General features: G+C 44.0%; 1 protein-coding gene across 1 annotated transcript in view; it reads left to right on the top strand.

Annotated features, from left to right (window-relative positions):
• The window catches only part of WDFY4 (WDFY family member 4), a 230,467-nt gene that overhangs the window by 23,270 nt on the left and 183,353 nt on the right, over positions 1–23,844 (top strand). Inside the window, exons 5-11 of the mRNA XM_026658165.2 lie at positions 1,823–2,012; positions 3,226–3,415; positions 7,625–7,785; positions 9,373–9,825; positions 13,362–13,466; positions 16,893–17,083; positions 20,099–20,712. Of these exons, the coding sequence (XP_026513950.1) occupies positions 1,823–2,012; positions 3,226–3,415; positions 7,625–7,785; positions 9,373–9,825; positions 13,362–13,466; positions 16,893–17,083; positions 20,099–20,712 (1,904 nt within the window). The remainder of the gene's footprint in view (positions 1–1,822; positions 2,013–3,225; positions 3,416–7,624; positions 7,786–9,372; positions 9,826–13,361; positions 13,467–16,892; positions 17,084–20,098; positions 20,713–23,844) is intronic.

Genomic DNA, 23,844 nt, shown 5'->3' with positions numbered 1-23,844 from the left:
GCCCAGAGCGCTGCCCGCGCGGCAGCAACATGGCTGTGTCGGAGGGGGGAGAGGCCGGTGGCTAGCCTCCCCAGCCGGGAGCTCACAGGCCAGGCAGGATGGTCCCGCGGGCCGTAGTTTGCCCACCTCTGTTCTAGGCATTTGGGGGGAGAGGGAGATGAAATCCAACAGCTGTTGGGTAGCATGTGAGTAGCTTTGATCTGGTGGGAGTCCAGGACTGGAAATCACACCTGCAGGAGTCATTGGTTGCCTGAACTCACTAAGGTGGTGAGAGAGAGAGAGTAGGGAAGAAGCCAAGATTCCTGAACAGCCTATTCAGTCCTTTTGAAAAAGACCATGGGACTTAATAGAGAGTGGTAACTTTCCATAGAATTTTTAAGCCATCCTATAGAATTCTAGAACAAGGGCTATTGTTCTCTGACGTTCTGTAGATTGTCTTAACAGCTCTAGAGAAAGGATCTCACTGTCTGTTAGATTCTATAGAGTTTGAGTAATATCCATGGAGCCCTATCGGTTTAATCACTGTCAAATTCAATAGGGCTTTTCCATAAGTACAGTTTGGACCCCTCCTTCATGAGCGATTAAAGGGTGTGAGCAGTAAAATTTCTCAATGGGCTAGAAGAGAAATCCAAAGGCTCCCTCTGGAATGGTACTTCATTGTGTCCATAGTGTGTTGCTGGCACAGGCTAGCCCAGAGTTTTGTGTTACACTGAATTACCATGCTGGTTCATTTCTCCCCTATGCACATTCGCTGAGATTTCCAATGCCAACATAAACACACAGCCCCCACTGAAGGTAAATGTTTGCTTTGAAAATCTCAGATATTGTTTAGAAATCTAAGTGACAGTAAAGCACATGACAGTGCTGACAATTGCGAGGGGTCTGAGTGATATCTTCTGACCAGCCCACAAAATATGGCCTAATTCTGCAAAATGCCAAATGGCCTTAATTCCCATGGAAGCTAATGGGAGGAGACCAGGTCTGTACCTTGGACCTCCTGTAATGTAATACATGATATTTATTATGTGTCTGCCTTTGGTGTTCTATGTGCTTGGCTTAGAACCAGCAGTGAGCTGCATATAAGGTACAAGCAAGGGCAGGGAGAAGGTAGAAAGATGCCATCTATCCTGTATTAAGTATTGGGCCAGAGATCCTTATTAAATGTGATTAAGGAAGGGATAACTATTCTTAGGTACTTGAAGGTGCAACAAGGGATTGTGTAGGTGCAGGAAAGATTTACATATTAAAACTAAGGAGAGATTCTACTGGGCAGAAGACATTTCTTGAGGGATCACTTTTGCTTCCAGCCATGAGGTCTATGAGAGTTCCACCAGAACAATGACACTGTCAACCAATAAGCAGAGACCAGTGATAGTGGGAGACTGACCTTCCGCTGGAGCTGGGACCAAGCTGTAGAACTCCCTGCTGCAAGAGATGAGAATGACCCTGGAACTGGCCAGTTACAGAAGTGAATGAAAATCTCATTCCATCAACTTATCTTTCCCTCCAATTTTTACACCTGCATGGCCCCCTACACACCTGAACTATAAACTAATAATGTTACATCTGCAGGCTGGGAATGAGGACAGATCTTCTTGTTCTGATGGTTAGATACTTGGGAGAGGCTCTGATGTTATGGCGATAGGGGCCATAGCAGTAACTAGTTACACAGCATAAAGTATTCAGCTGCTTTTGTTTTCAGTGGAACTGCATCCACTAATATAGGGTCAGATTTGACCTGATATATTCAAGCCGATGGAGCCCTAATACGCTTCCCAGAATTCTGCATTTAATTTGCATTACAACCAATTTTCTTTTCCAGACAATGCTCAACTTATACAGGGAGGAACAAGGTTTAGAGGAACTTCTGTCAGCTGCCGAGCTTCAGTCTCTAATTATAGCGACGGCCTCACTCTGGGACCAGTGCAACCTTTCGTGGAAAGCACCCACAGGCCGTGTGCTTCGGACAATTTCAAAGGCCCAGACGAAAACTGCCATCATGTACCTACAAGGTTTGGTTTTTCCTGAGCACCCGTGGAATGAATTCCTCCAAGAAAAATCGCACTTGGCTCAGGTTTCATTTCTACATTCCCCCAAGAGTCAATCACTTGAAAATGCATGAACTTCTAGACTAGAGCTCAATTTAGTGCTGGTGGGAACCTGGGAACTGAAGTCCTTTATTTATGCATAGAACAGAAAGTTACAGGCAGCAGCATGTCATGTCCTGTCCCACTACCACCAAAGGTACCCAAGCCAAGAGATACATTAAAGAGTTACAAGTCACATGACCCCAGAGCCAATTTGCTTTGCTGGGGTTCCCCAGCATTCTAAATATTGCTCCCCTGATATTTGCATGGCACCTTGCTGAACTTTTGTCAGCTGCAGTGCCCAGTGCATTGGGGAATCCTGATTGGTTGCCAGTGATAGTTTGGCTTCTTCCTAGAGGGAATTTTCCATTATATTAGGGGTGTTTTCATCTTTAAAAAAATGCAAAGATTACTTATCTCCACCCTGCAAAAGAAAAAAACAATCAGGATAATTTATAATCAACATTCTGCCATCAGAACCTCCTCATAGGGTGTAAATGTGTTTTATTTTTTATGCAAAAGTCCCCAAACCTGGTTTCTTCATTCACACCACTTGTGAGATCAGGTCCTTGTGTAGTAAGAGGTAGTCCTGGCAGCAGGTGAGTTGTCTAAGAATTGCCAGCATGACCACACTTGGAAGCTGGGCTACTAGACTAAATGGAAAAGACCACTCAACAATGGTAGCTTCAGAGCAAAATGTATCCTCCTCCTCATTGTGCAAAACTATTAATCTCTATCCGAGAATATGTTATCATCTTAATACAAGATAATCTAATTATCCATCATCCATTTACCATGTATCAAAAGGGCTGGACTCACGGTATGTAGATTTCATTGGGGGCAGGTTTATGTTCATAAAGCTGCTTGCGTTTCTGTGGGTCAAACACAGAAATTTAATGGGAGTTGAGGAACGAATTTTTTTTTTTTAATTTTTACTCTAATCTCTTAAACCAGCAGTGTATTCCTGTATTCTGCCCCCCACCTCCCCAAATCTCTTCTCCAGCGAAAAGAGGAATTAACTGCACCGTTTGATTGGGAAATGTAATTTCAAGCATGTTGTTACATTTTGTCTGTGATTTTGCAGTTGTTTGTAACATCAGGCTGTCAATACTAACCATGTGCTGTCATTTATTCACAGCTGCGGACTGCATTAAGATCGCCATTCAGAATCTATTCAAGTTGTCTGACACCTTGCCGGCTTCTGACATGTGTGAGGCAGTTAGCATCATCCTGTGTTTTGTGAAGGATTCCTATCCTATCTCCTCAGCTTTGCTTTTGGAGTTTGAAAATAATGATGGATACCAGCTCCTGGTAAAAATTTTACTGAGGTGAGTATGGAGTTTTCACTGGATTTCTAGGGGATGATAAAGCATGGGTCTAATTAAATATAATTTTCAGAGGTGGTGATGGCTTGTTTTAAAATTTCAATTGCATTTTAGAAAGATCCAGGTAACATAGTGGGCAGCTGAAGCACTGAGGTGCTGGTAACAAAGGGTCTCATTTAGCAAACCACTAACAACACCGCACTGCTGTTTAAAGAGCAGAACCACAGCATAACTTCTCCCTTTGAAACCACAAGGGGAAGTGCCAATTGAAGAAGTTAGAGTAGAGGTGGGTTAGGGAATTACCTAAATTGAGACCCAGACCAGGTTTTGTTCATCAAACACTAGTATATGGATAATATCAGGAGAGACCTCAGCCAGACCCACTTTGCTCAGAAAGGCTCCCCTGGTCATGAACTCTTTATCCAGAGGAAGCATTTCACCTGATGGAGCAGATCTCTAAGTAAAAAGCTAAATCCAATGTGCATGTCTAGGATTAATATGCTCATACCTGGACAAGACCCATGGGTTACCCTGGGTAGAGCTGGGCAACATTTTTTGACCAAAACTTTTTTTGGTGAAAAATGCAGATTTGGCAACACTAAAACATTTCACAAAACGTTGATTTTGCCAAATTGTTTGTCAGGATAAAACCTTTTAAAAAAATTTTGGAAAAAAAAATGAAAATGTCATCAACATTTATGATACATTTTGATTTTTCTGTTCAAGATGAATTTTTCTTTTAAATTTCTCTCTTTTTTTACAATTTAAAAATGTAAAAAAAAAAAAAAAGGCTCAAAACTGAAACAAAGTGTTTTGTTTCAGGTTGAAAGAAATGTTTATTTCAACCTGAAACAATTTTTTTTTAAATGGGCTCCATAGATATTACTCCAAAAAATAAATAAATAATAAATTGCTTCAGAATTTCCACAAAACCAAAAAAAATCCATCATTTGCCCGCCTCTAATCTTGGGTCAAAACACAAAGCAGTTTTGTCTGCTATTTCCACTATTATTGCACTCTTTATTAAGACCCTGAGTTTACTACATCAACAGCCAGTGGAATAACCGTGAACCAGTTTCCCCAAAAGCATTGAGCAGTCTTGTTCCCACAGGTATAGTCTTCAAGTTAAGAGAGTCTCTCCAGACTTTACCATCCAGCATAGTTTCCACCATAGCTGCCAGCCTCTCCTCCCTCCCCCTCCCCTAGCCCCCCACTACTGAAGGCCTTGTCTGCACCAGAAATACAGCTAGTCCAGGTAACTCTCCAGAAGAGTTCTGGTGCTATAACTTGTACCAGTTCCCCAAATAAAATAACTATGTCTATAGTAGGGCTTTTGCCAACCTAGCTAAATTGGTTAGGGGGGCAATTTTTTCACCTTCTTAACTGACTGAGCTCTACCAGCAGAAAAGCACAGACTAGCCCTGAGAGGCAGAAAAACCTGCATTTTATAGGGCTCCAGACTCCTTCCCTTCCCAGCATTCTTTGCCAAACCGGGATTGACAGGCAGGCCTCCCAGCCTTTCCCCACTCTTTCAGTGAGTGAGCTTCCTGTATGCTGATATCCTGAACCTGTTCTGTGGGTAAGGACAAATCTTCCAGGTCCTGTTTCCCGCTTTTTTCTCTTAAAACCAGACACCAGTGTCATGCTGTCTGGACTGGCTCATGACCGTGAACGCCTACCTCAAAGCAGACTGTCAAAAACAGACCGACACCTCAAACCACTGGTGTGTCCTGTAGTTAGATTTCACTGAGCTAGTAACAAAGGTGAACTCCTGGATCATTGTAATAGTCTCACCATGGAGTCAAAGATAGCCCCCTGAGACTCTCCAGTCTGTCTTGCCATGCAAGCAAGCTGGACTTAGTGACAAATAGTCACGTACACCAAAAATCACACACTATTCAGTTTGTTTCCAGTCCCAAGAGACCAGTCACTTACCCCACATCAATTGGTACCCTAGATCTTACACCAAAGGCAACGCTTGTATTCAATCCCATAATAAACTATCTAAAGGTTTATTAATTAGGAAAAAGAAATGAGGGTTATTTGCAGGTTAAAGCAAGCAAACATACTGTGGTGAACTGCATTCAATTAGGGTGAACTGCAAAGAATGGGGCAGATGTATTCAGGGTGTACCAGCATAGCTGGGACCTCAGTCTTGTGACTCAACTTCCCCCAATGAAGCTTAAGCAGATCTGAGATGACAGAATCAGGACCCAAGGATCTTTTATAAAATGTTATGTTCTCTTTGACAAGTTGAAGTTCCTCGGGGAACAAAGGTAATTTAGGATGACTTAGCTATACAAATTAACATAAGGACATTGGCTTGTTCCTCCACTATTTACAGATGATTTTCTATACATTTCAAAGAGAGATGAATACAGAGATATCCCATGTTTACAATTTATTTAAATTTTAGGATGTTCTTTTGATCTCTGAATTATCAGAATACAGCATAGACAGGGACTGTTGATTACATTGTAATACATACTCATACATATGTAAATACACAAAACACAACCATTACCTTCCCACATGTCACATGTCTTTAAGAGTCAAATTTGAGTAATTTATTTTGCAGGATGTTTAATCCTTTCTAGCCATGCATCACAGATACACACAAATGAGTTGCAATCTAAATCCTAAGAGTGACAGTGTTGTAGTGATCTGTCAATTCAAAGAGTCTTTCAGGGTAGACCCAGGAAGTAACCCCTGGGGATCTCTGGCTTCAGTTTGCTGTCTCTGACCCTGGGAGATTTCCTGTGTGTCTGTTTTTATTTCCTTCATTCAGCCCCCAAGTCCATAGGACGAGCTTCCTTGCACCTAGCATTTCCAAAGGGTGATGGGACCATTAACCAATCCTTTGTATTGCGATATTCCTTGATGACCTGTCTGATTTTGATAGTTCTTTTGGACAGGCAGGGGGAAACACTCTTCCCATCTGAGTTCACAAGTTTAGAGCAAACATTTTCAATGTTATAAAGCAAAACTTACATATTTCCTTACAGCATGGCATACAAACATTACAAATAAGATTAATACGTGTGGCCACTTATGAATGTTCTATAGAGTCTAAACACTAAATACATTCTTATAAAACCAATACCTATTTTGCGCAACACTAATACATAAGTGACCTGGTCTGGTCTCCAGCTATGAGTTCGTCTGTTCTTAGCTAATGCCTGCAGTCTTGGCAAGAGCTGCCACCCGGCCTGCCAGTGTCACAACCAGCTCCTCCCTACCCCCCATTGAAAACCCTAGAAGGGGAAAAGATGGTCTTGTATTCCCTGAGGATTTTCTAATTCCTAATGATAGCTTGTTCTGGCAAACATACCTGTGCACAAATAGGTTTGAGGAGAAAGATTGCACTAGTCCCAATCATAAGAGCACTGGACGTAACGACATGATATATGGCTGACTGCTTTTCACCACTTGCTCTTTCTCCCTTTGATCTAAGCTACTGTGAATCTGGGAGATGTTTGGAACCAGCCTATGGTTTAACAGAGACTTCAATGCACTATCCATGTGTCTAATCCCATATGGATAGCATACATCTCAGATTAAACAATGTCTTCCCCTTCCAGTGGGCCCATGGGTCTGTAAATCTCAGGCAGTTTTGTAGAAACTAAAGAATTGTATATGTTTATGGTTTATATTTTGCTAATTGTGTTTCCTTTTTTATTTTATTTTTAAGTACAGGGCTAACATTCTGAGTTGGATCTCTAGAGCTGTCTGAAATATTCTGAATTTTGATTTTTTTTTAATTATAAATTTGTTAATTTTGACCCAAAAAATCAGGATATATTTTTGGTGAAAAATTTCCCTTTTTCCAACTGGTGCTGTGGATTGCACTTCTAGTGGTACATGTAATGGGACTTAATTTCAATATTGGCTAGTCTCCTCTTGCAGTCGCTTATTGACCTCATCCCTTTAATTATCTGGTTCAGTTTGTAGTTCTTCCCCTGATCCAATTGTGGAGTTAGTCAAACTGTCAGATTGTCTGGAGAGCAATTCAGTTCAATCAGTCGTCCAATCAGTGCAACAGAAAGCATAACAGATTACAGTGGTGGAAGGATCCGGGGGGAAGGAGAAAAGTGAGAAATTGTTACTTCAGTATCTGGTGTCCCTGTAGAATGGGTTTATAAAAGGACCTGGTTATTGTAAATATTACTGAGCCACAAGCATATGACTACATACCCCGGCCTTTGTTTTTAGGTGGGAGGGATCTCCGCACAGTGAAGGAGACCACCATGTCGAAGAGGTGCTGGATCTACTGACTTGCCTCACAGTCTGTGGGAAAACTGAACTGAAAGTTTCTGGCAACATTACACATCCTCAGCTACCGCACTTTGATTTTGAACAGACACAATCCTCTGGTACTGTATATACACATACAAATATTAGTGTGGGCTTAGCATGGGAAAATAAATCATTATGCACAGCATGTGCATGACAGAGAAGAAAATGTACATGATCGCATGTGTGCACCTGCAGTGCTAAGGTTACATCTACATTGTGACCAGGGGTATGAATGGCAGCTCATGCCTGGTTTAATGGCTGCTAGTTTGCTAAAAATAGAAGTGAGAACTGTGTGATGTGGGATTCCGCGTGGGTTGCACAAGCCTGCCTGACGCCCCCGGGGTACGTACATGCTTGTGCAGCTGGTGCTGAGGCCCGGGCACTGCATCCTCACTTTTATTTTTAGCAAGCTAACTAGAGTACAGCTAGCATGGGTACATCTGCACAAGCTGCCATTCACACTGCCAGCTGCAATGGAGAGGTGCCATAACCCACATGGCATGGATAACACAGTCAGTACAGCTGGCTGGCAAATGGGCAAAATATCATGTAAATGTTCAAAATCATTTACAATATTTCTTTAAAAAAATCATTCTATCAGCATAGTCACATAGTGGGACTGTTTAAAAAAAATCACTTTTGAAAACGTTCTTATTTCTAAGTCTTAATTGTACTGCCCCAAGGCATCCCAGTGGGGACTTATGCAGATGTGTAAGTGTTTGCAAGATGCCGGGCCTAAAAGGATACCTGGAAAATTTGATGAAAACTTAGCAAACCAACAATTTTTCATAAAAAAATGCTGACGTAAGAAAAGGGAAGCTTTGCAATGAAGATCTTCCATTCAAAACATTTCTATTGTCTCTAAACGCAGTTTTTAACCTGTTCTGATTAGTAATCTGGTACTGCCTGTGGACCACCCACAAAGTCCCTGATCTGAACAGCTTACAGTCTAAATAGACAAGACATGCCCAGCGTGGAGGAAGGGGTAGAACCTACAGTGGGATCAGTGGGATGGTTTCCTAGCACCATGCTGGCATCACTATTTTTATTTTTGTTTAAATTTTGTGGAGTGGGGTTTGGTTGGGAGGGGACTAGCTAAGCTCAGAGGCCAGGGGAGGGAGGGAGTGGGACAGGGCAAGGGAAAAGAGGCTATGGATGGGAGGTGGAGTGAGACCGAGGTGCAGAGACTGGGAATTAGAAGGCAGGAGGGGCCAGGAGCAAACAGCAAGTCTGCACAGGACAGAGAATGTCTGGAGTCAGACCTGTAGAAAACACTTTCATGGCATCCGCCATGCCTGCCAGTCCTTCCTGCGGTACTCACTGAGGCTGCTCTTGTGCCTGCTTCTGCCAACTTCAGTTTCTCTGGCCCCTGGGGCCGGCTCCTCCCTGGAAATTTTTCTTCCCCAAGCCCACGTGGCTCAGGGGAGTTGGGGTACTGCATAAAGTTATGATGTGGGTCACCCCTGCACAGTTCTGGGTCCTGAGGATGATCAGGAGAGGGGTGTTCCCACTTTTCCCCTGTTCCCCATTCTCCAATACTTGCTGAGATTGCATCTGTGTCTGACTTGTGCTCTTAGATATGCCTTAATAGTACAGATAAGGCGTCTGTATTGGGCTTGAGATAAGCGTGGTTAAAATGATCTGGCTTGATTTCTGTTTCTCAGGAATGACAGTGAAAAACCTCCAGGCTTTTCAGGTGTTGCAGTCCATCTTCCAGAAAACCAGCGATCTGCACCTCTGTAGGAGAATCTTACTGGCTATAAAAACCATGTGGGCCTGGGACACAATGAACTTCTTCTTCCTGGAATGGACGTTACAGCCCATCTCCCAGTTCACTGACATCATCCCCCTCAAACCGCACCTGGTTCAGATACAGTTCTTCCAGCTGGTGGAATCAGTGGTGCTAGAACTGTCCTACATCCCCCATGAAATCCTAAAGAAGGTTGAGTGTTTGATAAAGGAGAACTTGGTGCTGTCCTGCACCATAGCTGCTCTGCGGTGCCTTCACAGCATCACCAAGAGGGACTTGCTCTTCACTGACATATTTAGAGACTCTGGGCTCTTGGGCCAGCTGCTGACTCAGCTGAGGAAGCAAGCCAAGATCCTGAGGAAGACAGGTACAGCTTGTTTCATTGGCAAGGAGTGGTGGGGCAGGCAGAGTTGTAGGAAAGAGATCTACACTGAGTGTGTAGAGAGGCCAGTGTTACATGCCAAGGTGCTAGAGTTTGTATGGAAGCTGCCTGGCCCTGGCTTAAATTCCTGAGCTGCTGATGCCACACCAAACTAGTTCCCTCCTGAAATCTGACTTTCTCCAGTTCCACTCATCATATGATGCAGCTTATGGGGTATGAATCAATCACAGGACTTAACCTCTCTCAGCAGTTTTGTCTCCAGTGGCAGCCATTAAAAAGGGGGCCCAAGTTACCAAAATTAGCATCTCACTTTGGGTTCCTTGGGAGCCCAACTTGAGAGCCTGGGCTTGACTTTCACAGGTGCTGACTATTCTTGTTTCCAGTTAAAGTCACTGGAAGCTGTAGCACTCAGCCCCTCTGAAAATCAGGCTCAGGTTATCTCATCGTGGGCACAGCAAGGTCCCTGGAACACCCACGGCCACTCCCAGAGTTTCTTCCTAGGCACAGTTTTATTTTCCAAACAGAGCGGAAAACAACATGGGCATGTCCTCGGCTCCCTGGGGGTTTTCCCCTCTGCTTCTCTCAGTCCTTCCTGCTTAGGGCTCACTGCAATACTCTATTGACTGAGCACTGCCTCCCAGGGCTCTCTCCCAGAGGCCCTTTTCCTCACTGCCCCTCCTCCCAGGGGACTGTGGCAGCCTCTCCAAGGGAACTTACTGCTGTTCCTGCTCCCGCTTCCTTACTGACTGCCTGGCTTTTTATAGCCCCTCTTAATTGGCCAAACTGGAAGCATCTGTTCTAGACAGGGGAGCCAGACCCTAGGTCCTCAAGGAGCTAATAGAGGAGGTATCTGAGCCTCTAGCTATTATCTTTGGAAAATCATGGGAGACGGGAGAGATTCCAGAAGACTGGAAAAGGGCAAATTTAGTGCCCATCTATAAAAAGGGAAATAAAAACAACCCAGGAAACTACAGACCAGTTAGTTTAACTTCTGTGCCAGGGAAGATAATGGAGCAAGTAATTAAGGAAATCATCTGCAAACACTTGGAAGGTGGTAAGGTGATAGGGAATAGCCAGCATGGATTTGTAAAGAACAAATCGTGTCAAACCAATCTGATAGCTTTCTTTGATAGGATAGGTTTCAGAGTAGCAGCCGTGTTAGTCTGTATCCGCAAAAATAACAGGAGTACTTGTGGCACCTTAGAGACTAACAAATTTATTAGAGCATTGATAGGATAACAAGTCTTGTGGATAAGGGAGAAGCTGTGGATGTGGTATACCTAGACTTTAGTAAGGCATTTGATACAGTCTCGCATGATATTCTTATCGATAAACTAGGCAAATACAATTTAGATGGGGCTACTATAAGGTGGGTGCATAACTGGCTGGATAACCATACTCAGAGAGTTGTTATTAATGGTTCCCAATCCTGCTGGAAAGGCATAACAAGTGGGGTTCCGCAGGGGTCTGTTTTGGGACTGGCTCTGTTCAATATCTTCATTAACGACTTAGATATTGGCATAGAAAGTACGCTTATTAAGTTTGCGGATGATACCAAACTGGGAGGGATTGCAACTGCTTTGGAGCACAGGGTCATAATTCAAAGTGATCTGGACAAATTGGAGAAATGGTCTGAGGTAAACAGGATGAAGTTTAACAAAGACAAATGCTAAGTGCTCCACTTAGGAAGGAAAAATCAGTTTCACACATACAGAATGGGAAGAGACTGTCTAGGAAGGAGTACGGCAGAAAGGGATCTAGGGGTTATCGTGGACCACAAGCTAAATATGAGTCAACAGTGTGATGCTGTTGCAAAAAAAGCAAACATGATTCTGGGATGTATTAACAGGTGTGTTGTGAGCAAGACACGAGAAGTCATTCTTCCGCTCTACTCTGCGCTGGTTAGGCCTCAACTGGAGTATTGTGTCCAGTTCTGGGCACTGCATTTCAAGAAAGATGTGGAGAAATTGGAGAGGGTCCAGAGAAGAGCAACAAGAATGATTAAAGGTCTTGAGAACATGACCTATGAAGGAAGGCTGAAAGAATTGGGTTTGTTTAGTTTGGAAAAGAGAAGACTGAGAGGGGACATGATAGCAGTTTTCAGGTATCTAAAAGGGTGTCATAAGGAGGAGGGAGAAAACTTGTTCACCTTAGCCTCTAAGGATAGAACAAGAAGCAATGGGCTTAAACTGCAGCAAGGGAGGTCTAGGTTGGACATTAGGAAAAAGTTCCTAACTGGCAGGGTAGTTAAACACTGGAATAAATTGCCTAGGGAGGTTGTGGAATCTCCATCTCTGGAGATATTTAAGAGTAGGTTAGTTAAATGTCTATCAGGGATGGTCTAGACAGTATTTGGTCCTGCCATGCGGGCAGGGGACTGGACTCGATGACCTCTCGAGGTCCCTTCCAGTCCTAGAATCTATGAATCTATGAATCTAGGTACAAAAGGAACACTGACAGGAAGGTTAGAAGCTGGCTTCACTACAGGGGCAGAGTTAAGGTTGTTTGGGTGCTTTAATTATGCGTTTTCAGACTTTAAAATGTTTGGCCTCCTTTTAAGTATCACCTTAATTCTGAATTTCCTGGGTTAGTAACAATTTGGTTTTTGATCACTACTATATTCTTTAATGTATTTTCATCCTTAAGTCACTGACATGTGCTCTGTGCCTTAATGAAGAGTTTTGTCTGGGAATGGAAGGAGGTTCTGATTATTCTGCTAGCTGAAAAGACAATATGGACATATCTATCATAGGTCCCTTTACCATTCTGCCTGAGCACCTCACAGTCTTTACTGTATTATACTCCCAGCATCCCAGTGTGGTAGAGCAGAGCTATTATTCCCATTATACAGGTGGGGAACTGAAGTGCAGAGAGACTTAGGGTATGTCTACACTACAGGATTAATCCGAATTTAGATAATTCGAATTTGGGAAACAGGTTGTATAAATTCGATTGTGCGCGGCCACACTAAGCACCTTAATTCGGTTTTTAACCACATTAATTCGGTGGTGTGCGGCCACACTACCCCATTAACTTAAACACAGTAATTCGGTGGTGTGCGGCCACACTAACCCTAATTCGAATTAACAAAATCGATTTAGGCGTTACTCCGCTCGTCGAGGTGGAGTACAGAAATCGATTTTAAGTGCCCTTTAATTCGAATTAACTGGCTCTGTAGTGTGGACGGGTGAAGGGTTAATTCGGATTAACGCAGCTAAATCCGAATTAAAGTCCTAGTGTAGACCAGGCCTAAGTGGCTTAGCCAAGCTCACACAGGAAGTCTGTAGCAAAGCAAAGGTATTGAACCCAGGGCTCCAGAGTTCCAGGTTAACACCCTAACTATTGGACCATCTTTCCTCTCTCTCAGTATTTTATCAGGTGCTGTAGGTTTCATGTAGACTGTGCCAGCATTCATGGGAGTTGTATTTGCTGAACACTTGTGCTGAGAGGAATTCTAGTTACCAGTAACCAGGTGTCTTGTGGGATATTTTGGGGGAACTCTCTTTGTTTTGTATATGCAGCCGGGACCCAAGCACCCTGTCTGGAGCAAGGCACCGAGAAAGAGCTAACCTGTGTGATGCTGAAGATGGTTGCTGCCCTTGTCCTGGGATCTGTGAGGAACGCTGGTAAGAGAAGATGATGTTTCAACTGTCATACCATCGCCTCCGTGATACTTGGTATTAGATGGCCTGGGTACAGCATAATGAGCATCTGACTCCCTGCTTCTGTTTATGTTTTATTCAGAAATCATGTTGGATAGCCAGGAATGTAGCAATGGCCATATTGCATCAGGCCATTGGTCCATCCACTCTGGCTCCCGTCTTCCAGCTGTGGCCAAAACCTAATGCGTAAGAACATAAGAACGGCCATACTGAATCAGACCAATGGTCCTTCTAGCCCAGTGTTCTGCCTTCGGACAGTGGCCAATGTCAAATGTTTCAGAGGGAATTAACAGAACACTGCAGTTATTGAGTGATCCATCCTCTGTTGTCCAGTCCCAGCATCTAGCAGTCAGAGAATTAGGGACACCCAGAGCATGGGGTAGCATCCCTGACCATCTTGGCTAATAGCCATTGATGGACCTATCCTCCATGAACTTATCTAGTTCTTTTTTAAACCTTATTATACTTTTGACCTTCACAACATCCCCTGACAACAAGTCCCAGAGGTTGACTTTGCATTGTGTGAAGAAGTACTTCCTTTTGTTTGTTTTAAACCTGCTGCCTATTATCTTCATTGGGTGACTCCGGTCCTTGTGTTACATGAAGGAGTAAATAACACTTCCTTATTCACTTTCTCTACACCAGTCATGATTTTATAGACCTCTATTATACCCCCCTCTTAGTTGTCTCTTTTCCAAGCTGAAAAGTCCCAGTCTTATTAATCTTTCCTCATATGGAAGCTGTTCCAAACAGCTAATAATTTTTGTTGCACTTTCCTGTACTTTTTCCAATTCCAATGTATCTTTTTTGAGATAGTGAGACTAGAACTGTGCTCAGTGTTCAAGATGTGGGTACACCATGGATTTATATAGTGGCATTATGATACTGTCTTACTATCTGTCCCTTTCCTAATGGTTCCTAGAATTCTGTTAGTTTTTTTGACCGCCGCTGCATGCTGAACAGATGTTTTCAGAGAACTATCCACAATGACTCCAAGATCTCTTTCTTGAGTGGTAAAAGCTAATTTTGAACTCATCATTTTGTATGTATAATTGGGATTATGTTTTCCAATGTATACTACTTGGAATTTATCAACATTGAATTTCATCTGCCATTTTGTTACCTAGTCATCCAGTTTTGTGAGATCACTTTATAACTCTTCACAGTCTGCTTTGGACTTAATTATCTTGAGTAATTTTGTATCGTCTGCAAACTTTGCCACCTCACTGTTTACCCATTTTTCCAGATCATTTATGAATATATTGAACAGCACTGGTTCCAGTACATATTCTTGGGAGACACTTGTATCTATGTCTGCACTGTGAAAACTTTCCATTTATTCCTGCCCTTTAGTTCCGTTCTTTTAACCAGTTACTGATTTATGAGAGGACCTTCTCTCTATTCCCATGACTGCTTACTTGGCTTAAGAGCCTTTGGTGAGGGACCTTGTCAAAGGGTCTCTAAAAATCCAAGTACACTATGTTCACTGGATCACCCTTGTCCACATATTTCTTTACCCTCACAAAGGATTCTAATAGATTGGTGAGGCATGATTTTCCTTTACAAAAGTCATGTTGACTCTTCCTCAAGAAATTGTGTTAATCTATGTATCTGATAAATCTGTTCTTTACTATAGTTTCAACCAATTTGTCTGGTACTGAAATTAGGCTAACTGGCCTCTAATTGCCAGAATCGCCTCTGGAGCCTTTTAAAAAAATTCACATTACAATAGTTATCCTCCAGTCATCTGGTACAGACACTGATTTAAGTGCTACGTTATATACAAGTTAGTAGTTCTGTAATTTCACATTTGAGGTCCTTCAGAACTCTTGGGTGAATACCATCTGGTCCTGGTGACTCACTACTGTTTAGTTTATCAATTTGTTCCAAAATCTCCTCTTCTGACACCTCAGTCTGGGACAGTTCTTCAGATATGTCACCTAAAGGGAATGGCTCAGGTATGGGAACCTCCCTCACATCCTCTTCAGTGAAGACGGATGCAAACAATTCATTTAGCTTCTCCACAATGTCCTTGTCTTCCTTGAGTGCTCCTTTAGCACCTTGAGCCTCCAGTGGCCCCACTGATTGTTTGGCAGGCTTCCTGATTCTGATGTGCTTAATTTTTTTTTTTTTTTTGCTGTTTAGTTTTTGTGTCTTAGTTGCTTTTCAAATTCTTTTTTGGCCTGCCTGATTATACTTTCACACTTGACTTCCCGGAGTTTATGCTCCTTTGTTTTCCTCAGTAGGATTTGACTTCCAATTTTTAAAGGATGCCTTTTTGCCTCTAACCACTTCTTTTATTCTGTTGTCTAGCCATGGTGGCATTTTTTTTATCCTCTTACAATTTTTTTTTAATTTGGGGTATACATTTAATTTGAACCTCTATGATGGTGTTTTTAAAAAGTTTCCATGCAGCTTGCCAGCATTTCATTCTTGTGAATGTTCCTTTTAATTTTCCTTTAACTAGCTTCCTCATTTTTGTAAAGTTCCCCTTTTTAAACTTAAATGCTACTGTGGTGGGGGCTTCTTTGGTATCCCCCCTCCCAAGGATGTTAAATTTCATTACATTATTACATACTTCAGAGCAGCAGCATGAAAACCCCCATAATCCACTAGGCCAAGAGGAAAACTTCCTCTTCATTTTAAAGGTTCGTTTCCTTTTGAGTTTCTCTTAATAGTTCAGACATTGTTACAACATGTTTAATTGTATTACAGTAGTGCTTGCATGCCCCAGCTGAGATCTGGGCCCCATTGTGCTAGGTACTGTACAAACACTGAGCAATAGGCCCTGCCTGTAAGATCTTGATCTAAATAGGCAAGTCAGTCAAAGGATGGGAGGAGAAACTGAGGCACAGAGAGATTAAGTGACCTGCCTAAAGTCACCAATCAGCTGAGTCAGGAATAGAACCCAGGTCTCCTGAGTCCTAGTCTAGTGCTCTATTCACTAGATGCCAAGAAGGAAATATTTTAAAGACATACATATCTTGTATGAGTGAGCCCCTCCCCCAATAATCCCTAATTTGTCCCTAGTCACCTACTCTGTAGTGATACCTGGGATGATTTATACAATGACTTAGTTGTAGACTGGGGAAAATAACACAGCCATCCATTCTACTGGATTTTCTTACATGGTACCTGTTTCCAGGTATCTACATATCCACTTAGACACTAGACCAGTTATGTGCTGGCACTACTAACTGATTTGTGCACACAAACTGGATACTTGCGCGCACACACACACTAGGTGTGTGCAATTAGAGCCTTGTGATAGTGCACAGTTGATATGGAAAATTTGCCTCTGTGTTCAAAACCATAATGTGATTGGACATTAATTGGTGCCCATATAAGTGAGCATGGTTTAACTAACAAATGGCATCTGATTGATTCCAGTTGTTATAAAAGATTATGGGATGGTACCGTACATCAAGATATTTCTGGATGATGAGTGCTACCGAAGTGACACCCTCTGTATCTTGGAGCAGCTGTCAGTCATCAACACCGAAGAGTACATGAGCATAATTATTGGGGCCCTCTGCTCTTCCACTCAAGGGGAGCTGTACCTGAAACTGGACCTGCTGAAGGTGATTAACATTGCTTCCCATTTGCTTTGTCGTCTGCTCTGAATATGCGTGGTTTAGATGGCTGGTGGCTCCCAACCTAATTACCAGCAGGAAAGTGAAATCAAATGCAGGGGCAGAGTTAAGGTTGTTTGGGTGCTAGTCACCGAGTGTTTTAATCATTGGTGTGTGAACAGCCACTCCCTAATGTCTTGCAAAATGCTTTAGAGAGTTAAAATAGATGGATAACAGAGAAATAACAGCTACAAAATTGCAGTTTACGTACTGTTGAGTACAGCTACGGCAGAAGGAGAAAAGAGAAACAGATGGGAGAGGAAACTGAGATTTACAAAGAGGAAGTGAGAGGAGGTAGAAGAGGGTAAAGGTAGCAGCTGAGTTGGGTGTGGGGATGAAACAAATGGCTTGATTCAGGTTTCATTTGCAGAGGTGTAACTCCATTGAACTCAATGAGGTCATCGCTCACATATACCAGTGTAAATCAGAAAAGGATCTGGTTTCAGTTGGAGAGAAGGTGATAAAGGGGATGGAAAGAAATGTACTCATATTCTCTAACGCATTCCTAGAGGGCCTGATCAAAAATCCATTAAAGTAAATGAAAAGAATCCCAATGATTTACTCTAGATTAGACCCTTGGTTGGCAAACTAGAAAGCAGCAGCATTGTGAGCATTAATCTGGAATTGCATTCCACACTCATTAGCTGGCCTTATTTGAAGTCCCCTCTTAGCTGCTAATGCAGCAGCTAGTCTTTGTAGTACAGTAACTGTGCTCATTAAAACAATCTGACAAACCAGGGGACATAGCCCATTGCTCTGACCTGAGCAAACAAACTTTTGCTGTAGTTTGTGGAGAAGTTAAGTGCAGCTCCCGAACTGATATGAGAACAAATGCAGCTTTGATGTCTAATTCTGACAAATGATAACCGTGTTAAAACATAATGTAAGCAAATGAATTTATTATCTGTGCCCTTTGGGACTGTGATTGTGTTATGCACAAATTCAGATTGATTTGCTAATATATATTTAGCTGTTAAACTGTGAGCCCAAATGTGATTAGCTCTCCCGTATTCCAGAGTGGCATGTGGACAATTATGAGGAATAACAAATAATGGAATGTGAAATAAATTCTGTTAGCTATAACTGAGTTAGGGGTTTCCAGCAGGCATCCAGTTGTATAGATTCAAGACAGAGGAATACTAACTCATAGGCGATTAAATTGTAACCGAGTTAGAGCCGGAGAAAATGTTGTTACTGCTGACCTTTCCTGAAATGTGTCAAAGCCATCCTGATAACTTCAACTCCAACTTATTAAATTTACTCCCTGTTCAGGAGTCTCTGCCTGGTTTGATACATTATCATGCAAAATTGAATGACAGTAATAAAGTCCCCCTTCCTACAGTTCTGGCAAGCCCTTTCTCATAGTAATAGCTCCTGTTATAGAGAGATATTTATGATAGAAATGCTTCTCTTCAGTGGATTTGGAATTAAGCCTCTCATTCGACTTGAGAGGCTTTTCTGTATGACTCTCAGCCAACATAAGGTTTAGTGCTCTTCGAAGTAGCAAGAGACAAGCCCAAATCCCAAGTGTGTTACCCCTGTTTATCTCTCGTGGCTTCTGCATTTAATAAATTGCACAAGGAGGAAAAGTTAGGGATGGGTTAGATGCAAATATACTGGGCCTCATTCTTCTCTCACTGATTTTTACACTCAGATTATTCCAGGGTAAGTGAGGCCCGAATCAGGTCCAAAGTATCCCTGACTTACAGTGGAATGGTTTAGGTTTTAAATACATGCAGTGATACATAGCACTCATTTATAGCCTGATACAAAGTCCATTGAAATCACTGAAAGACTCCTACTGACATGTGTGGCCTTTGGATCAGACCCTCAGCGCTTTTTGTCTCCAAAATGCTGTACATGCATTAACTAAGTTTGTCCCTAGGAGACAGGAAACTGTTATTGCTAGTTTAGTGCTAGAAGAACTTACTCTCTGCAATATCTTTTGGACCCTGTTATGTTGCTGGTTTTGAGCAGAATGGGTTCTGGTTAACACCTGATGGGACATTATGGCTCTGTATGGTCACTCTATCCGTGCCAATTGAATGTGGAATATTTTTCAATACATTGGTTGTAGCCGTTGGTAGACTCTGTTGGAAAAGTCCCATCAGCCTCTAGGAGTTTTGCTTAAACTATTTTAAAATAATCTCTGCTCTAAGGTATGTGGAATTCTCCGGGCTGGTTTAAGGCCTAGGCACTGTGGGCCCACGTCTATAGCCCTGTCTCCTTGAGTGAGGAGATTACGCTGAAATCTCAGCTCTCACTTTTAGACAAAGTAGGTTTCTAGCCCTCCTGGTTGTGAAGAAAAGCTCACAACCATGAGCAATGTCTCTGCTGCGGTGAGCTCTGCCTGCATCTGCAGACAACCTGAAGTGATAGCTCAGAGATGGGGTGAACTGCCTTATGCATCTCCGTTGGGTATTCACTCCAAGCCCCACTGCTCTGGGGCACCCCGCCAACCTGCCCCACCTCATCAGGGGGTCTTTATGAGTCAGGAGGTGATGGGTGCAGCTGCCCCCCTCAGTAAAACAGATATACTGTGGCTGCAGGGGCAAGCAGTGGGGACACCTCTTCGAGTGCTGTTGACCTAGAGTTCCCTGTAAGAGCAGTATGAAGTCTCCCTTCCCCTGGAAGTTGGCTACTCCTGGTCTCTGCTTTGGCCAAACAGGGTAGCAACAGGCAGTGTTTAGGACTGGATTTTTGCCCGCTGGCTTGGAGCCTTGTAAGCACCATCCCCGAGTCGCAGGGCTGGCTGCATAGATGGCTTCGGAAAACATGTTAAATTCCCTGATGTTTGAGGTGGTTGAAAAACAGGCAAGAAAGTTTTGCAAAAATGTCATTCCTCCTCTCCCCCGCATTTTTGATCAACAATTGAAATGTCAGTGAAATCAAAATTCTGAGAGCATTGTCTAGTCCAACTTGAGGTTAAACGCTTGCTTGTCTCCCTTCTCTCTGATGCCGCAGTCTCTCCTGAGGATCCTGGAGAACCCCAAGTGCCATTCGGCTTTCAGAACATGCAGTGGATTCAATGGACTCCTGTCCCTTCTCTCCGACATGGAAGGTGCGTTACAGGACCCGCCGTCAGGGGCGTGGGCAGCTACGGGGCATAGCCTCATCCTGGAGCTTGTTTTGTACACACTTCAGGGGATAGTCGCTGCTCTGCACCTGGACCCCATCAACAGTGACTTCTTCCAAAGGAATGGTTTCTTTGAGAAGCTGGCGGAGGATCTCGGCTCACTTGGCTGCTTCTGGACACAGGTGAGGCAGCAAGTCCCCGTGCAGCTTGAGAAAGGAAGGACGTTTGCAGAGTTCTTGAATGCAGCCTTGTACTCGTCAGAACCTTTCCCAGCATGGCTCAAGAGCTGCATACGGATTCTGAGTTTCCTTGACCATATGATCAAAGGGACCCTGCATCTGGACAGCTGCTTCCTGGAGATAAAGCCTGCTGCAGAAGAACCACCATGGGATGTTCAGAAGGGACGACTAGATCAACAGGAGGAGCATGGTACTAGCTTCAAACCACTGGAGAATAAATTAGCTGCCTCCGACTACAGGGCATGGGCAGACCCTGAAGACAGGTAGGTCTTTGATTCTTTATTATAGAAAGACCCCAGCATCCAAGAGCAGTAATACTTGGGTGTTTTCTGGTGTCACCGAGGAGCCAACAGTATTTTACATGTAGTAGTGAAATAAGCCTGACAAAGCCCCGCCATTTTACAGGGAGAGTGGTCATAAACCAAGGCCCAGAGGTGGTGTGACTTGCCCCAGGTCACACACTGAGTCAGTGAGAGGGTCAAGAATCAAGCTGAGGAGTCCACACTCCCAGGCCTGTGCTCTAGCAGGCAGACAATGTCACTTTATAAAAGGTGAATGACTGCAAACATTGCAGCATAAATGTCAGTGTTTGACTTCAGAGGGACAAAGTAGGGACACGCTTGTCTCTTTTGCCAACAGAGGCTGGTCCAATAAAAGATATGTCCTCACCCACCTTGCCTCTGTAATATCCTGGGACCAACAGGGCTACAGAACTGCACACAATTGTTTGGTTCAGTGGGACAAGGGGCTATGAGAGCTTTTTGGCTTATCCCTGGGGTCTGGATTATATACTGGGTGAGCTTTCAGAGTGATACTGTCTCTTTGATCAAGTACCAGAGAGAGGCTATAGGTCACTGGAATTTGAAAACTATTTTTTAGCCTCTGCTCGAAACCAACCAAATCAATATTGGCTCCTGCAATGGGATAGAAGATTGCTTCCAGTCAGTGGGTGCAATGTAAATAGGCCTAAATCACTATTTATTTCAAATGCCCTGTACTGGAAAAATGAAGACGGAAGCAGCCATGCTGTCTGCCTCATTATATATATCAAGGCAAGAAGGTCAGGAAAGACATTCAGGGAAGGCTGGGATATTTCCGCAGCACTTGGAAGGTCAGTTCTGTGTTTCTGGGTATCTTTTATTAAGTAGTGCCTTCCCGCAACGTTTACATTTCTTCCCTTAAGAGACAGGGGAAATCTCTGGCAGTTTCCTGTGTCCCTGGCTCAGCTCGGGTCCCCCTGTGCTCTTACATACTGTCGTCAGATGCTCCCGGTGTGGTGCTCTGCTCTGTTCAATGTTGATATCAATCGGCTGCGGGCGTGTGTTCCCTCTGTGTGCTGCCCCAGCTCTGCGCAGATCGCTGACACAGCAGTCCCGAGAGAACCCCCAATGACCACAGACTCTAGTAAGGTACGAAGGCAAATCGGCCAGGTTTATTGTCGAAGAGAAACACAGTCTCCAGCTTTCCTTGGCAAACGAAGTCCAAGGTGCTGCTAAGGTGCGGCTAGCCAGTACTTATGTGCTATCTGACAATGGACTCAGCTCAGTCAGTGGCGGGACTTTCCACTGCCCCCTAGGCTGGACAAAGATATCCACTCAGGGATGCATTCTTATACACAGATACAAACAAGTTACACATCACTCCTGATGTATTGAGGTGCAACCCCCCTACGCAGCAAGGTAGAACCCCTCTACGTAGTGAGGTGCCGCCTCTCACCTTGTACATGTTGGTTCAAACAAAACAACACTATCCATCATATTCCCCTTTTGGCCCTGTCATTGGGATGGGTCAGCCTGTTCCTTGTTGTGTGTGGAATGTACAAGTATGCGAATGTTCTGATACCTAAAAGGTACTGGACACCAGATATGTCTCTTTTTGCAGCATCAGCCCTTTCCTTGCCAGCTTCTGTGAGCAGGGCCTGCCTCTGGCTCACAGCTTAACTTTGCTTTATGTTAGCAAAGTCTTGACCATTACTTTAGTTCAGGCCTTAGGCCTCATACTGGGCCTCTGATACCAAGGTTTATATCTCAGGGCCTCCTCTTACTACACATACTATCCACTGTATTTCTGCTTGGAGCTAGAATCCAAGCGGCAATGGATTACAGAGCTGGCCATGTCACCATGGAGGCATCTCCAGCTATCTTTAAAGAAGGAAAATGACTAAGTCGCATTTAAAGGCCGAACCTTGACGTCCTGACTCATAGGAAATGCTTGTTGAAGTTAATAGGAATCTTGGTCAAGTAAATGCTAAATGCAAACTGGGTTAGCACCTCAGCATTTGGCCCTCCGTGATTCATCTGTGCATTATCTGAAGGCGTGTGAAAAAATCCTTGTAGTTTTCCTTGGCCAGCTGTCAGAATGGCTTCAAAGCAGGTCACAAGAGATGCTTACTGAATGCCCTGCTTCTCCACTGGGAATGGCTAGCTAGTTCAGATGAAATGCTGTGGCAAATATGCTGAGAGGCACATTCACTAGTGTTCTTCCCCTGGCCCAGGAGAAACTTGGAGGGACCTGGGTCAGCAGGCAGGGGGCTCGCTCAGGCTGGGCAGCGGGCTGAGCTGGGGCAGAGGCTGGGTGAGAAGCAGAGAGCCAAGCAGGGACTGGCAGCAGCAGGGGACAGGAGGAGTGACTGGCAACCAGGAGGCATGAGGTAACAGCTCTGGCTGGATGACAGCAGAACAATGGACAGTCCCCTGTCCCCTGCCCTGATATCACAGATGACATATTTTTCCCAATGAGACCCACCAGCCTGTAGTTAGGTTCCCTTATGAGAGTGAAGGACTAGAATGCTTACTCCAGGATACTAGGCCTGAGAAGTGCCCCAGGGCAAAGCCCTACTTGGACCCCTCTCTAGTACTGCCTCCCAGGGACTGAGTCGGGAACTGTGGGGTTGTATTATGGGACTCTGGCTGGATCAGTCAGATACAAGTGGCCTCTGATTTTCGGTGCCTCAGCTTTTTGAGCCCCCTTGTGTCCTGAGGAGATGGCGCCTGGAGACATGAGCGGAGCCATGTTAACCAGAGGCATCAGCAGAGGAGGGAGCTGAGCTCAGCAGCCAGGAGGCTTGCAAAGAGGGTGGGGAAGCTTTCACTGCCACTGCCTAGGCCTCAGCATTGAATGCTCTGCAAATAGACATGGGAAATCCAGTGCACACGGTTGGCTTTCCTGATAACCTGCAGCTTCCCCTTAGCTGCTTCTCCCTCTTCACACTTCCCCCTGTGAGAGGCTGCAGCCCCCGGTGCTCTACTAGGCCGGGCAGGTCTATAGTGGCAGGGCCGGCTCCAGCTTTTTTGCCGCCCCAAGCGGAGAGAGAGAGAGAGAAAAAAGAAAAACCCGATTGAGTTGCCGCCGAAGAGGAAGAGAGGGACTGAGGGACCCGCCGCCGAATTGCCGCC

Source organism: Terrapene carolina, unplaced genomic scaffold (assembly GCF_002925995.2).
Source record: "Terrapene carolina triunguis isolate 2854851 unplaced genomic scaffold, T_m_triunguis-2.0 Scaffold402, whole genome shotgun sequence".
Classification (NCBI taxonomy): domain Eukaryota; kingdom Metazoa; phylum Chordata; order Testudines; family Emydidae; genus Terrapene; species Terrapene triunguis.
The sequence above is the reverse complement of the archived record's forward strand: the minus strand, read 5'-3'. Positions and strand labels throughout refer to the sequence as shown.